Genomic DNA, 15,780 nt, shown 5'->3' on the forward strand with positions numbered 1-15,780 from the left:
CTGCAAAAGCATGAACACTTGCACTAACTATATAAAAGGAAAAATGGTAATGTTTTCTGTTACTTAGCATCACAAGGAATGCAAAAGGGAAATCTAGATAAAGCAAAACCATACATTTCCTCATACGTACATACTGGGAAAAAAACAATTGCGTTGTTTACCTTTGGAAAAGGAAACTATCTGCTGTGCAGGTGTGCCAGGTCACATGGTGGGAAAAAGAACAGCACTGCCCTGCAGCTAGGGAAGCGGGCTGACACCTTCAGCCATACGTGCCCTCCGGTACAGCACAGCAAAGCAGTATCTTCAGTAATCCATCCCCCGGTAACCAAGTCTTGATGGTATTTCAAAGATTTAGAGCAAAACAGTAATCATCAGAAATCCGTTTAGTTAGTTCACATGCTATAGACTAAAAATTGTTTCGATATTCAGATTAACATACTTTATATTAAACACACGTTTACCGAAGTGACAAGTATGATTTGCATCTGAATCCCTTCTGACATTTAAACGCAGGCAACGCAATATCTATCGCATCTTCTTCCAACAAAAGGCGTAACAATTTATCTACGCACATTAAGCAAGGAAATTACTTCAACAAATGTACACGGATACATAAACCTCAGCTGCGAAGAGAACCCTTTACCTGTAACGCTCTGCTATCGATATGCTTTAACGGCTGCCCACTGACGAGTATCGACACCTGCTCACAGAAACGCCTACGCCGACAGAGAGGCAGAAGGTAGTTTCTGTTTCCCGGTTTCAGCCGCCGCAGCCGCATCCAGCTACTCGTTTCCCCGCCCCGGAGACACCCCGGCGCTCACCAACAGCTCCTCCCCGAGAGCCCCGGGCGCACCCCGCGCGGCTGCTCCAAACGCCGCCTTCCCAGCAGCCCTGCCCGGTCCCACCGCCCAGGGAGGCCGCCCGAACCGGGAAACGCGCCGCTCCCTTCCCGCCAAGCAGGGCCGGCCCAGTCAGGCAGCGCCTCCCCTCAGGCGGCGTGAGGGAGCGGGACCGAGACAAAGGGAAACCCGAGAGGAACGCGGGCTCCCCCGCAGGGGCGGCAGCAAGCGCCAGCGCGGTCACGAGAAGGAGGGAGGGAGCCCCGTCCCTCGCCTCTCACCTCACCCCGCTGCCGCCGCGGGCCTCCCGTCCCGGCGACGCCGCCGGCCCACCCTCAGGCCGCGGCGCCCCCCGCGCTTCCGGTCCGCCGGCGGAAGCGGGCACCAGCCTTCTCCTTGCGGGCCGGGCCGCCCTCCTCGTGCGGCTAAGCCCCGCCCCTTCGGGGAGAGCGGCGGTGCCTTAAAGGGCCAGTAACGAGGGGAGAGTAGAGGGCGGCTGCGACGGGGAAACTGAGGCACGCAGGGATGTGGGGGGTGGGGGGGAAAGGGGAGCTGCGCAGCAGCATAAACGTAAGTGGTGTCAGAGCCCCAAGGAGCACAGCTAAGGGCACTGCCTCAAGGATAGAATTACTTAACTACCAAAATAATAAAATCCCACCCCAAATCCATGATCAAGCCTAGCACAGGGCATTCCCCAGCAGTCTGAAGTAACAGCCCCTGGGGGGAAGCTTTCTCGCAGCCTCTGATGCAATGGAAACCACTCCCACATACAGCTCAGCAGCCCCTGCGCCTCTTCCTGCACACCCTGAAGCAGCCACGAGGTTTTGTCACCGCTCAGGCCTGGCCCCTGCATGCAGGCCTCAGAGCTGAATCCACTTCGCTTGAGGCTTGTGTCCCTGCCTCATCATCTACCGAGCCTCCAGGTCACAGGGACGATGCTGTCCCCCAGCCGGGGGGCTCTGAGGAATCAGACAGAGATTATTTGCCTTTCTTCAACTCCTTGTTTAAGACTTTATGGGAGAGGGGGGTGAAAAAGGCAAGTGCCTGTTTGATCTTCAGCTGCTGCCACCGTAACACTCCTCAACTTTGAAGTGCTTCTCTGCTGCAAACACAACTCTTGTAACCCGGCTGTCTCCGTCTTTGATAATGCCACACAGCCGAGAATTTTTTTCTATAACACCATTCAGGCCATTAACGCGCCAGGAAAATGCTTGAAGCGACATATCTGCTTGAATCACCGAAGTTTTTAGGGGACTTGCAGTGCTTTTTAGACTTGAAGGATCTGTCATGCTCTTATTTATCATGCAGCCTGATACACAAAGCTTTGTCAATGTTATTTCCCTCATCATTCTGTGGAGCCTGTTTGGTTTTTTTTTTCCCAAGCCTCTGCACAGTTTGCTCTGTTTTCAATAATATTCAAATACTCACATGAAACAACTGCCTCCCCCACCTGCACTCCCATGTGCCTTTGTAAGATGATGGCAAAGGGAAAAGCTGCTTTCTTATGCCCTCTTAAGTGCCATTATTCAGCAAATGGGAAAGGATCAACAAATACTCTCCTCCTAACAACAATTATTTGCCCATGTGCAAACAGATCACAAACACCACATTACCCAAGGAGACTGGGTGTGTTTGTGTGTTTGTAATGTTTCCTTACTCCGTTCCCAGGGCTGCGGAGAGGAGGGACACAGCTTCTCCCTTTTTTCCTGTGCGACACAGCTCAGGTCTGTGTTTTTCCCAAAGCAGCCAGCGTAGCGATGGCTCCAAGTTTACAGTTCCTGCCCAGGCTTACTCACGTTATTTTGCAGAGAAACTGCTTTTAACAAGTATCAGCAAGAGTCTTCCTTTAGAAATTTCTCTAACGGATACACTTGACCCCTAGCTGTACTTTGGTTCAAGCTGATGAAGGAGCAATAGGCCTCATGCCCTGTGAAGCTGCGAGCCGGAGAGCTCCCGGTGCACCTACAAGGAAGCGAAGGTGCTCACGCCCAGCAGTAAACCTGAGAGCTGGAAAGCTCCCGGCTCACATACAAGGAAGCTCAAGCGCCAAGGAAAAAGATTTTGAAAGGAAGCTTCGAAGCCCAAAAATGCAAGATAACCAAAGTACAGAACAAGATACTAGAGCTAAAACAAAGACATCTATCTTGTCTGTGCTACTGACTAGCAGCCAACTACTTCGCTCTATAAATACTACCATCAGGACGGGCCCAATTTGAGCTCTCCCTGAATTGCAGCTGGACTGCACGCCCGGTGACTCTCCTCTTGAGCAGGGACGCCTCTCAAAGTTTGAGATTCCTTTACCTGAGACTAAAGGATCCTTGCCCAAGGCAGAGGGATCCCCTACTCGCGACAAATTCTCGGTGACTGATAGCATGCTGAATTAATACTAATGAAACATTACTAATCCATGTAGCTACACAATATTAATAATAACAAACTCTGTATAGATAACTCATGACTCAACAGGAGAGTCTTCCTTGCCCTTTGCATCTCCGGTCTCTGTGTGAGTCATTCTAACTTGATTCTAACTCAATTCTCCTTTGTATGTTTCTTCCATGCAGCAATTAATAAGGTGAACCTTGCCATCAAACTTACTGAACCTTGGTAAACCACTGTTAAACTTTAATAAATTCAATGGAATTTAACAAACTCTGTGAAATTATTATTTTACCTCAATAAAACATATTGCTGCTTCTGTCTTTTGAGTGAGGTGCATTCCACTCATCCCTGACAGTTTCCCTTTAAAGCAAAGGATAAAATAAATCTCATTATGGAGGCAGAAGTTTATTTCTGTGAGATCTACTCTACAAACTCTACAACCACACAATCGTTTGTGCTCTAGCCTGCAGAAAATTCAGAGGATCTCCATCTTCTAGGGAAAAAAACTTGAAAAATACAAACCGCTTAGATTAAAAAATTCAAGTTCTTCAGCTTTAACCTTCAAACCCGTAAGGCAACAGAAGCAATTCAGAGACCTAAGTGCAAGGGAGCTGGTACATGTTTCCTTCCCCCCGCCTCATTTCATCTCTTGGCTGGAAAACTTACCCTTATACCGGTGGCTGATCTCATGGGGTGTCCTGCCTGTCTCACAAAAATCACATTGTTTTCTATCTTCAGAGAGACTAAAGCCAGACACAGTTAAATATGGAAAGTTCTCATTTAACATCCTTTGCTATACGTCACAGTCCAGGAGAACCTCCAACAAGGCCTTTATTTCAAGCCGTTGAAAGTTGTGCATTTTCAATGACAATTACTAAAATTAAAGAAGGGAGTTCTCACTTATCAAAATGACCATCAAAAAGTAGTATGTCAGAGACCAAGTCTTCTTGCATTACTTTCTAATACAGCATATAGGAAATATAAACAAGCCATACAAATACTTTACATGCACAGTAAGTTTTGGGTTTTTTTTTTACATTCACTTGGTCAATTTACAAATAATCACTCTAGGCAGATAGTTAAAAATATCATACAAAGACATGAGTACAACCTCCATCTTATCCCTCAATTTTCTTATTAAAATGTAGACATTCTCCTTGGCACAATAAAAATATATATATGATGTATATATATACACTGTCTATTTTGTCTCTGTATTCCAAACATTAACAAAAACATTTTAAATGCATTGTTCTGGTTAGCATGAAATGACATTACAATTTATGAATAGTAATGGACAAAAATCCCTTTTCTCTAGAAAGGCTGACGAAAGTATAAGTCTACATCAAAAATAAAAATCAGTTGCTTTTAAGAACAAGATACCCGTTAAAAAAAAACAACTCAAAGTCGTACTGTTTCCATCAACACAGATGTCTTAAGATTTGTTTATTACAGAGATTTAAAAGCAAATTGAAAGCCTTTTCCCAATTCCATGAATTTATTTTTTTTAACGATTTAAAATTCAGTAAAGTTCTCAAAACGAAGTTCATGCACAAAGGGTAAACAGCAGCTTTCAACTCCATAGAAAACAAAGCAGTGGAAAAAATACTATTTTTGAGACATTCAGAAAGCAACTTGGATACTTAAGTGAAGAATTCTAAAACCAGAGCTAAATGAAGGTAATAAAAGGTGGCACAAAAACTGTATTTACCTCAGTCTTCAATATGAAACAAGAAAATCAGACATGCATATCTTTACTTTTTCCGTTATTAGATAGCCTGTGTACCTGCAGTTGTTGATCTGCGCCCAGTTTCAACCAGATCCATTCTGCAGTTAAACATGCAGACTAGGAATTGCTTTTAGGGCAGTCAATTAATCACTCTCTTCACTGGAGTCAAAAATGTCACTGAGTTGGAAAGCCTTCTTCTGTTGCCTGGCTGTTGAATTGTCAGAACTAAGGCGTTTCCCCTTCTTTTTTTCTAACTTTTCTTCAAGTTCTGGAAGTTTCTCTTCAAAAAGATAATCAATAATTTCTTTGGAAAAAAAAAAAAGAGAAAAAAAGTAGTCTTAATTGGCTCTGTAGGGGAACTGGATGCCTAGGGGAAACAGGATCTCACAGACAGAAATTATTTTGTCAGTGTTAAATGCAAAAAATCTCACTATTCTGTAGTAATCACAGTGGCTGCAGGGTAGATCAGACACATACATACATGCAAACTAAAAAAAGCACAGTCATAAAAAACTTTTAAAGCCAAGGTATTAAAAAGATGATGTTCATAAGCACTGCATGAAGATGACATTGAAAGTAAGCGGTTATTTAAAAAACAAAAAAAAGCTTTTAATAAAATAAGTATAAAGCCTGAGATTTTAGCCAATTTACTTAGGGGAAAGCTAACTAAGAAAGAATTGAACTAGAATACGTATCCTCTTAGATTCAAGAAAAAACCTTAAGGAGTATCTACAAACAGCTGGGATACTGACCAGAAAAAGTCTTTTTTTGCCAAAGAGGGACACAGGAGACTTTTAGCTTATAAAATTTTTCTTGAACATAGGCTGTAGGGACATCTCTGAAAAGAGAAGAGTTCAAAGAATTAGTGGTGCAAGGAACTATCACAAAGTTTAGTTGTTACTGAGTTATCCATTCATGAGAGTGACGCCAGTCAAACAGTATCTTAGCTTTAGGTAGAAAGGATGGATTTCAAATCCTAATTAAAACAGTTTTTCAAGACAGCAATTCCCCTTGAAGGTAAGAACCTAAACCATGCCGTCATACATATGTATTATATGTTTAGTGAAAATAAATATTAAATGAAACTGTGGGAAAAGAAAAAAAGCGCTGTAGAGAAAGTATAGCATTCACAGTATTGGTAATTTCATATTCAACACTTACTTTGTTTGGAAGAAGAGTGCTATATTGTATTACACATTCCTATAATTATCCCTTTTTCCTATGTGTTGATTAACACCTGGAAAAGTCTTTTATCAAAGACTTTAGCACAGACTACATAGCACAGTTCTAGTACACCGAATGCGCTGGGAATACAATAAGGGTTGCCTGAAGTGGTTAAAAATTAAGTTTCAGAGCTTCTAGGCATGGTTTATTGCTCAGTACTATGCAAGGATATACAACTGCATGTTGCCAAACTAAATGACATTTTCTATAGTTGCAGAGGTCTAAGAACTTTGACTCCTTTGTGGAATTTTTAAGACCATCTGCTTCAACTATCCTTTGTATCCATAAAAAGAGGAAAAAAAACGTTTACCCAATAGTATTACTGAGTTCTTCCCAGTTTACTTCATTAGCATCCTCCACCTTCATTTCATACAACCTGTGAATATAATACAGAAGCAGTTTGTAGGCAGAATTCAAGAAATAATTCAATAACGCTCACAGCTCCCCCAGTCAGAAGTCACAGGACATTTTGTCCAAAGAAAGAGTGGTTGTGAAACCTGTATGAAACTGCAGGCATGCCATTCTCATCCTGCAAGCTTTCATAAACACAACTCAGAACAGTAAGATACAAAAACATTCCAGTACCTCTGAACTGTACCTTTTAATAAGATTGATCTTGGCCAGTAATCCATTGGTCCCCCTATATAACTGCTGCCCTTTGGTCATCTTGTTTGTTAAAATTGTAGTCCTTCGAAAACACACAAAAAAAGGTTTCTATCATTTCAAGAAATTCCAAGCATCAAAAGGAAGTGTCTTCAAGATGCTACTGCTGCCACAGAGAAGCAGAAATCAGGCTTCACTATCACAGCGAGAAGAAAACTTACCACAGCTAGCAAAGAGTTATTTATTCGTCTCGGACACATTTGCAAAGTCTCATCTGTAGTCTACAACCTATTTATTACCTATCTTACCAAACAATCATCATGGTACAAGCAGTTTTGCAGAACAGAGCTAAATACTCCCCAGAACACATTTTACTATCCCAATTTAGTATAAAACCTTACCATTTCTGTTTACATTGTCTCCAATATCGAGTTCCCACTTTAGCTTCTATCTCAGTCCATGGTAATTTCTGGTACAGTTTCTCACGGTCAATCAAGAGATCTCTATTTGACTTTTCCGATAAGGAAACAGAATTTGCATCTTCCGTTTCCATTCGTTTTCTAATCACCTCCTCCACTGCATGCATTAACTTCTGGGTCTCTTCCTTTGACCAAGGACCATAATTAATAGCTAAAATTGAAAAATAAGGTTAAAGCATAATTTATCATAAATGATTAGGAAAAAAAGGCAAAAGAGCAAATGCTTCACTTTGCATTATTCTTATTTACAGGACCAGCTTCTTAACACACCTCCTAGAAACTCTTCTGCATACCAGATTTGAGAGAGGATTTCGGCGTAATCACTAAAGAATAGTACTGAACCCTAGTTTCTTTTAAACCTTTAAATCTTTTAAAACCTGGTTGCCAAATTCCTCCTGCCCTCCCCCTGAAAGCACCTATTTAGATGTCAGTTCCATTTAATGAAGAGTTGCATTTGTTCCACTTCTTTTCCCTTTTCTATCAGAAACTGTTCTTATCCCTTCCGTATGAAAATGCAATCAGTGGTCTGGAAAAAACAACCACCACGACAAATTAATTAAAAAAAAAAAAAAAATCCACTCTAGGCATTTTTTCCTAAAGTTTAGGGCCCATACAACACACAGTTAAAATAATTTCTCAAATTGCAATACACAGCAGGAATTGTTTTTCTTAAAATTACATACCTGACTTGATTTCAGAGTATTTCATAGCAACTGAGAGGTTAGAACGGGACATCATCTCAGAAATCTTCTTCCAATCATTGCCATGCATAGCATGATACTTCTTTAATTTTTCTTTTTCTTCCTTAGTATACCTAGTTGAGGAAGTGGGCACAGCTTCAGCTGTAAATTCAAACCATTCCGATATCTTAAAAGAGCTGTAATCTTTACAGGTGTTTCAGTGTTACTCATCACTACCATTTGAAGTCACACTTTAGAACAGAGGAATTGATAAGGACTAGTCAGAAAAATGACCTGTCAATTAAGTCACAGTAAATGGCACAAATGGGAGAGATGATCTTCATTTATATCCATTTTTAATGTACAAATAAGCATCAGAGACTGATATTAGCATTCAGAAACTCTTTCAAATTACTCGCTTACCTCCCTTTATAATTATTTGGGTCAAACATCTTCCTTGCTCGATAATATATCAGCCTCCAGGGTCGTGGTATGCCCTCAGCTAGAAGGTAAATGATTCATTTTTAAGACACATTTCTCACACTGGTGAGGCCACTTAAAAAAAAGCCAAAACAAAATAAAACCAACAACATACATTTTCACAACCATGCTGTCAACGACTGATTTTCTCCATTCAAGAGAATGTACTCTACAACACTTCAGTAACTGCACAGGAAATAGTCTGAACAGAATCTCCTGAGGAGTTTCAAAGATGTAATTGTTATGACCGTGGTAAGATTGTGAATGCTGACAGCTGGTAAATAATTGTGTACGTGCCTGCATACGTGTGGGTGAATATCGAAAATTGAACTTTTGAACTCTCAAGCACAAACCTGCTACTCACTAGCTACAAATTGTAAGGACTGGCTGTACATTTGATCCAGATGTAATTCAAATTTAACATACTGAATACTCCCATTAATAGAGGGACATGAGACAGCCACCAGTCAGGAGGCTGCTGAGATACTGCGCTTCTGCATATAGACTATTTCAATTGGGAAAAACGGGGACTGGGGGCATCCAGCAAAAACAAAGTGAAGATCTTGGCTGAAGAGAAGATCCACAGAGACCAACACCTGGGAACACATAACAATCTTGGTCAGCAATGCCCCAGAGAGGTGACTGCAAGCAACTCGCATAACACTGACATGACTTTCTGCCCAATTTTGCCAGACGAGGAGCAATCTCCCAGATTGGAGAGGAAGTCAACATCAGGCAAATGTGACGATGCAGGGAGAATGTGTGTGTGAAATAATCAAGGAGGAACAAATCTGTAGCCTCATTGATCCTTACATAAACGCTAGTATCCAAATCCATTACAGGTTGTCATTTACTCTGTCTTGCCTACGCTAACGACACAGAACAAACACAAACGGAAAGCCACTGAGAAAGTGCACTGAGTAGATTCACCAGAGATGTTACAAAATGAGCATGTTTGCCATACGAAGCGTGAATGTTTTCTAGCCAAGAAAAGCCCAACAAAATGAGTAAAGAGGAAGAGAAGAGATGCCCCTCCTGCAGAGTCTTAGCCGTAAGAATTTTGTTTTCCTCAAGTCTTGGACAACTAACTACTTTGGCTAATGACATAAATTCTTTCAGTTTCTGCCATCACTCCCTCAGTCCTGAACCTGCCACCTATTTAGGCGCTTTAAGAGCAGTTGACAATTTCAGACAAGACTTAATCTCACCTCCCATTAATATGTCACTATGCTTAATTACAGCCTAGGAAATAACGCACCTTAAGCTATAAAGCCCAAATGCAAGTTTGAAAGTCTGTAAGTGCTGCTGGTCATGATGATATTTTAATCTCTAAACTCTTCATACCCAAGAAAAGATAATAAGAACAGTATACTGTACAGATTATCAACTACATAATCTCAGCAGCGTGCTCCTTTTTTGCCAAATTTAGCAACATTAGTGCTTTTCAATACAAAATCATTTTAGAAAATACATCATGATATCATCAGGTTGTGGAATGTAACATTCAGTTATTTGAGAAGGAACTTAAATACTTACAAAGTTTTTCACAAAAAAGATGTTCCGCTTTTAGGCGACTGATAGTTTCTTTATCTTCTGGATACCTCGAGGTAAACAGGAGTTTTTCAGCACTGTCTATTCCAGTAATTGATAAGAACTCTTCAACATTTTTCCGGATCCGATTATTTTCCTTCTGGGAAAATCTGCCAAACTTGACAGCAATACCTAAATATACAGAAAGTTTTATTTGAAGGAGGAAAAAAAAAAAAAAAAAAGGTGCAAACCTCAAGTACCATCTCTTGCACATTACATTTCAGGTTTTAGCAAATGTATAACAGAAGATCAACAAATTCAAAAGGTGAAAAAAGAAAACTGAAAGAGACAAAACAAAAGCTGGGAGCAGGTAATTTACGCATACGCTTTGGACTGTAATTTGACAATGAGGAAGTAGGCGCTATGAAGTAGAGAAACAGAAAATATGTCCATTGGAATGAAGTGAACCAGACTCCATGGATGTGACAGACATGATACAAAAACTATTTTCCCTCTGCCGAAACATTAGCACAGCTGCACAGTCCCTCCTCACTGCAACAATATTTTGAGAGCTCACCTTGTTTTTTAAACCGTTTAAACCTCATTAGGTCTCTTCCAGCCATCTTCCTGATTGAACTGTCCGATATATTCCTCACATGAGGAATAAACTCTTCCAATTCTTGTTTTGCAGTATCCAAATCCACGATTGAGCACATGATAGAGTCCAGGCACTCTTCATCATCCAGACTAAGCTCATCAAAGGCTGCCATTTCAGTAAAGGAACTATTCTGATCCTTCTTTGTATTTGATGCTGAGGGTTCTGGTGTCCTGATATTAAAAAAAAAATAAATAAAAAGCAGCATAAAATAAAATACACCACAGAGCTCCAAAACAGAGATTTTGTTAGTGTCGCTACCATTAAAAGAATGAACATGTTCATTAATTAAAGAACAAGGAATACCTCACACATCCACCCCCTTGTATTTCCAACCTTTTAACATAGATGTAATTTATTATCAAATTTCTATACTTGCAATATTCAGAGCTTGCTGGAGTTTTGAAAATCTGCACCTTTCCCACAAAACTCTCACACATGGGCATACAGAAGAAATAGTGTCTCTTGCTACCACTGGCAACACAGAACTTTTTCATCTGTCTCTTACTAGTGCTCTTATTGTGGGTTCTAGACACTGTAAAAGCACCAAGAGCTACTTACACGAGCATTTGCTTGCACAGAACATTAAATTCTTTAGTTGACCTTACTAGTTGCTTCGTAAAAATGCATATGTTCACTATAAATACCAAATTGAACAAACTAAATCCCTTTCTTCCCCACCTTTTTTTTTTTTGCTAAATATGAATTGCTTGCACAGGAATTATTTCTACACCTACAGTTTTTAAACAGGAGAAAATATTCTACGTTGAAGGCAATGGTAGTGTATTCTTACAAATTTTCATGGTATCTTCACAAGATAACTAAGCTCTTAAATTAGGTCTCTATAACATCCCAACATACTGCAAAGGTTTTTGAAGTTGTTTTTAAAATACATACAAAACAGACTGAAGAAAAGTCTGGGACCCAAATAACATGATGGAAACATATTTGGGGGGCAAGGGGAAGGGAAAAAAAAACCAAAAAACCACCACCCACAAACAAAACCTAAACTTACATTACATCAGATTCTGAAGAGCTTTCTTCCATGACAAAAGCGCTGCTTTTTTTTTCCTTTCTAGCACGCACTGGAGTTTTTCGAGGAGATCGATCAGCTGCTTTAGCCGGCTTAGAAGAATTAGCAGGTACATCCATAGAATCTTCACTCATGGCAGGAGAGGCGTCGCAGTCACCATCTTCATGCCATTGCTGAGGCACTGGCACAGCACCCTCTCCTGCAGGTAACAGCAACGCTGTATCTTCCCCTTGCTTGTTTTGCTCTGGAGATGACAACAGTGACTGGTCAACGGTTACACCCGTGTCTTCTTGCATATCTTGGGTCCTACTGCCTGTTTTCTTCTTCCTCTTCTTCTTTGATCTTTTATTGTCATTTTTATCGTGTGTTTCTGAGGTAGGCAGCTCAAGTACCTCATCCTCTTCAGGCAATTTTTCTTTTCTTTTCTTAGTAGCTTGTTTTAAATAAACGTAATCAGCATCAACCTCCTGACAACTATGAGTGCTATGCTGATTTACTGTTACACAAGTTACATCACTTTGCTCATCTGTACTATCATTATACTTCAGCTTCTTTTTTTTCTTTTTCTTTTTCTTTTGGGAAGCATCCACTCCAGTTTCATTACTAATTTCGTGTTCCAGTCCTACACAAGAATTATCTAACAAAGACTGTTGCTTCTCCTCCTTGTTTTTTGTTTTTTTCTTCTTTTTACAGCTTTCACCACTCTGTGCCGCTTGATCTTCAAACAGCGGTGGAGAAGCACGGCTAAGCTCTGCATTTTGTATACTCTCTCTTTCATCATTTTCATGTTTCTTATTGTATTCTTTGTGTTTTCTCTTCTTCTTCTTCTTCTTGAGAAGATCCTGAACTTGAAAATCATCTGCACTTGCTTTTTCTGTCATATTTTTTCTTATCTTAAATAAAAGATATGAGTTTTACTCAAGTGCTATAATATATGTACCGTTACGCACTGTTACACAGGTAAAAAAAAAGAAAAAAAAAACAAAAAAAACACCCAAAACATTAAAATACTATGGAACTACTCAATATTATCTTAGAAACACACAATAAAGATACTTACTTTTCAATCCAGCTAATTTTGCAAAGTGACTACGAAAAAGCGACACCTTATTCATCAAACAGATGTGCATCACAGCTGTATTCAGCCTTAAAATTGCCTTCCTATAACAATAAAGATACACTTTAATAACTATTAGCTTTAAATTGATTTTGAATAACTAAGCAACAACAGACTGCTATATTCATCTCTGCTTTCAGGACTGAAACAGCAACAAGCTAAAAGTAATAAAGAAACATTAAACTAATCAGCACTAAAACCAAGTTCTCTAATTAGAAGCTTCTGACTGGCTTTGCCCATGTTCAAACAGGCCCAAGCCTAGCCAAGACCTGCCAGCTCCAATGGACTCTGTAACCAGAACAAATCCATCCCGGAAAAATACGGAGTTACACAGAGCAGGCAGGAAGTATTTTTTAGCATATTTTCTACGGCCAGCACATAAAAAACACTTTACAAAGCAACATCCTGTCATCTCTGAAACACAAGACCTTGAATTTCACATCCCCAACACAGTTTCCAGTGCTGACCAGTACCAGACATTATCTCCTCACCGCCGCCGGGAAGCAGCTGCCCTGAAACCTCTGGGGACAGACACCAAGCCACACACCGCCACACAGCTCTGGGGACAGACACCAAGCCACATACCACCACACAGCTCTGGGGACAGACACCACGCCACACACCACCACACAGCTCGCCCCAAGCAGCGTGCTAAGAAAGCTAGGCCGCGGGCCACAAGGCGAGGCCGCGGGCGCGCCTGAGGGCGGGCCGCGGGACAGGGCCCCGCGGCACACTCTGCGCGGAGGCACGTCCCACGCACCGGCCGGCCCGCCGTTACCCTCCGCCTCCCTCCGGGACCACCGAAGGCGAGGGAGGCATCTAGAGCAACCATAGGCCTCTCGGTGGCACCGGGGTGGGCCGAGGCAGGGAAACTACAGCCCCCTCAGAGACCCTGACGTCCTCCCCGTCAGCCTCTCCCCCTCCCTGGCCGGGACAGCGCGTCCCGCCGCCCCCGCAGGGGTAACGGTCCCGCCCGAGGCCTCCCGCCGCACCTCCGCGCCGCGCGCGCTCCCCCGGCGTCCGCCCGCAAACAATGCCCCCCCCCGCACTCTGCTACCGGACTCTCCGTTCCCCCCGACCCGCCTCGCCTTCCCCTAGCGGAAGCGGTCCCAGCCGGACGCATCAAAGCGACGGACCGACGGCGTCGGACGGCGGTTGCTAGGAGACGGGGCACCGCCACCCTCCCCCCCCCCTCCCCACGGTCACGGGTGGGAGCTGCAGCTCCACGGCGAGATCCTCCCGGCCCCGTCGGCCGGGCTGCTCGCCCACGCGCAGGGCAACGCCGCCCGCCTCAGCCCCGGCTCCCCCCACCGCGGCGTGGTGCGACCCGGGCGGCGACATGGCGGGCGGCGGAGCGGCGCCCCGGCGGCGGCCGCTGACCCTGGCCGAGGTGGAGCCGGGCAGCGAGAACGAGCGGCTGGGGGTGGCCCGGGACAGCATGTTGCGCAACCCGCTCATCCTCAAGGTGAGCCCCGGCGCCCCCCGGTCCCTCCCCTCCGTCCCCGCTCCTTGCCCGGGCACCCCCACATCCTAGCGCCGGTAGCGGCGAACAGGACCCCGGGGAGGGGAGGGGGGATCACGGTCCCCACGGGCAGCCCCAGGCCACCGCAGCCACACAGCGGAAAAGTCTTCCGTTAAAGCACCTGGAGGGCGACAACAGTTGAAAACAGTTGTTCCCCCCCCCCAGTAATTTATATGACAAGGAGGGAAAAATGTGTTTTCTCACTGCTGCTTCGTGTTTTATCACCGTTAAACACCCGGTAGCCCCGGGATGGTGACAGGCAGCAGCGTGGGATGCGTGTTCCCTCCGAGGCTCGGGTGTTTTTTCAAGCAATAGCCCCACGGTTTGAGGAGCCCTCGGGGACAGGGACCAAGATGTCACTGGGGCTGCTCTCTGCCACCCCCCGCAGCAGAGGGGTCCTGGGGGGAGAGATACAAACTCTTAACTGCCTAAATTAGGATTTTTCGACCAGCTGTGGAGGTTACGGTCACTTCACAAACTCCTGACACTTCTCATCTTACCAGTTCCACTTGTATCCCCGTCCTGCGGACAGGCTGAGCTCCGGGTGGGCCTTAGAAAGCTTCAGGCATCTCGCTTCGGTTGCCTCCTCCGAATCAACATCCACAACCACAGAAAGTCACGCTTTAACCCCCCCGCCTTCCCTGGAGGTGTCCGTCGTATCCGTGTCCCCCCCCCCCGAGCAGCAGCTGAAGTACAGCTCTCGTCCCCTGGATGGCACTCGCAGAATAGCTTCGTGCCCTAACCAGCTCTTTCTGATCCCACTCCCCACCAGGGACACGCCACCGGCCCGGTACCGAGCCCCGCGCCCTCCCCGTGCTCGGGGGCCGGGATCGTTGCTCTGAGGGTGCAGGGGGAGAGAGGCGGCGGCTGCAGCCCCCGGCAGCCCCCCCCCCCCGCAGCGGGCACCGGGCGGTTGGACCAGCTGCACTTTTCCTCTTCTCCTGCTGAGGGCAGCCAGTTCTGCTCAAAAGCGTTGTTTTCCCACCGCAGCCAGCGGTGACATTTAAACCGCGGCTCTCCAGCCCGTGCTGCGGTGGTTCTGCTCTTGAGTTCCCTCGGTAATCGTAGCCCGGCAGCGGCAGGCTTGGAAGTCGGCCGTAAAATTTTGGAATTTGGAATATCACAGGAAATTTGAGTCTTGCAACATTGAACATTACACCCCCCCCCCCCCCCCAAGAAATTCTAAAGATCGATTTGGAAATTATATTAGGAAGGCAAAGAAAAAAAAAAGTAGGCTTTGCATCATAACTCAAAAGCAGCTTCACTTTTTCAAATCCAAAACTTCTACTTGCTTTCTTTTCTCTGGATCCTGTAAGCTTGATTGGAAGCGGTGGTATCTTTGCTTAGAAGTGGAATTGGGGCGAGATTTCCTCACCTAGCTGCCCCCCAGAAAGAGCTGGTGTGGACAGACGTAGGCAGGGCGAACCTCCTTGGGATGGAGGCGGCTGCACTGCTGGGAGGGAGAGGAGGCAGCCCCGCATCTTCCCCATCCCTCCAAATTGTTTCTGCC

At 44.2% G+C, this 15,780-nt stretch overlaps 2 protein-coding genes across 3 annotated transcripts in view; one reads left to right on the forward strand and one right to left on the reverse strand.

Annotated features, from left to right (window-relative positions):
- Nucleotides 1-4,024: 4,024 nt before the first annotated feature.
- TTF1 (transcription termination factor 1) lies at nt 4,025-14,812 on the reverse strand. 2 transcript variants are annotated; one of them, XM_050907865.1, is made up of 12 exons: nt 14,771-14,812; nt 12,688-12,792; nt 11,614-12,519; nt 10,521-10,771; nt 9,950-10,135; nt 8,357-8,435; nt 7,937-8,067; nt 7,176-7,404; nt 6,770-6,859; nt 6,482-6,547; nt 5,700-5,785; nt 4,025-5,251 (listed from the first exon to the last, which is right to left on the reverse strand). In XM_050907865.1, the coding sequence occupies exons 2-12, from the start codon at nt 12,759-12,761 to the stop codon at nt 5,091-5,093; spliced, it is 2,259 nt and encodes a 752-aa protein (XP_050763822.1). In that variant the 5' UTR covers nt 12,762-12,792; nt 14,771-14,812; the 3' UTR covers nt 4,025-5,090. The 2 variants fall into 2 exon arrangements, with proteins under 2 accessions (XP_050763822.1, XP_050763823.1); XM_050907866.1 differs by lacking the exon at nt 14,771-14,812 and adding an exon at nt 13,509-13,556 and having other exon boundaries at nt 11,614-12,524; nt 12,692-12,792.
- CFAP77 (cilia and flagella associated protein 77) overlaps nt 14,088-15,780 on the forward strand; it is a 61,518-nt gene continuing 59,825 nt past the window's right edge. The window contains exon 1 of the mRNA XM_050908154.1: nt 14,088-14,213. Coding sequence (XP_050764111.1) covers nt 14,088-14,213 — 126 coding nt within the window. The remainder of the gene's footprint in view (nt 14,214-15,780) is intronic.

Source organism: Gymnogyps californianus, chromosome 18, assembly GCF_018139145.2.
Source record: "Gymnogyps californianus isolate 813 chromosome 18, ASM1813914v2, whole genome shotgun sequence".
Classification (NCBI taxonomy): domain Eukaryota; kingdom Metazoa; phylum Chordata; class Aves; order Accipitriformes; family Cathartidae; genus Gymnogyps; species Gymnogyps californianus.

What these genes read in the sequence shown, in the direction of transcription:
- TTF1 (XM_050907865.1), bottom strand. Translation starts at nt 12,761, where the DNA reads ATGCACATCTGTTTGATGAATAAGGTGTCGCTTTTTCGTAGTCACTTT. An exon ending in TTAGCTGGATTGAAAAGTAA is followed by an intron (nt 12,520 to 12,687) that starts GTATCTTTATTG and finishes ATTTAAGATAAG; the next exon opens with AAAAAATATGACAGAAAAAG. An exon ending in CCAAATAATTATAAAGGGAG is followed by an intron (nt 8,068 to 8,356) that starts GTAAGCGAGTAA and finishes TTCCTCAACTAG; the next exon opens with GTATACTAAGGAAGAAAAAG.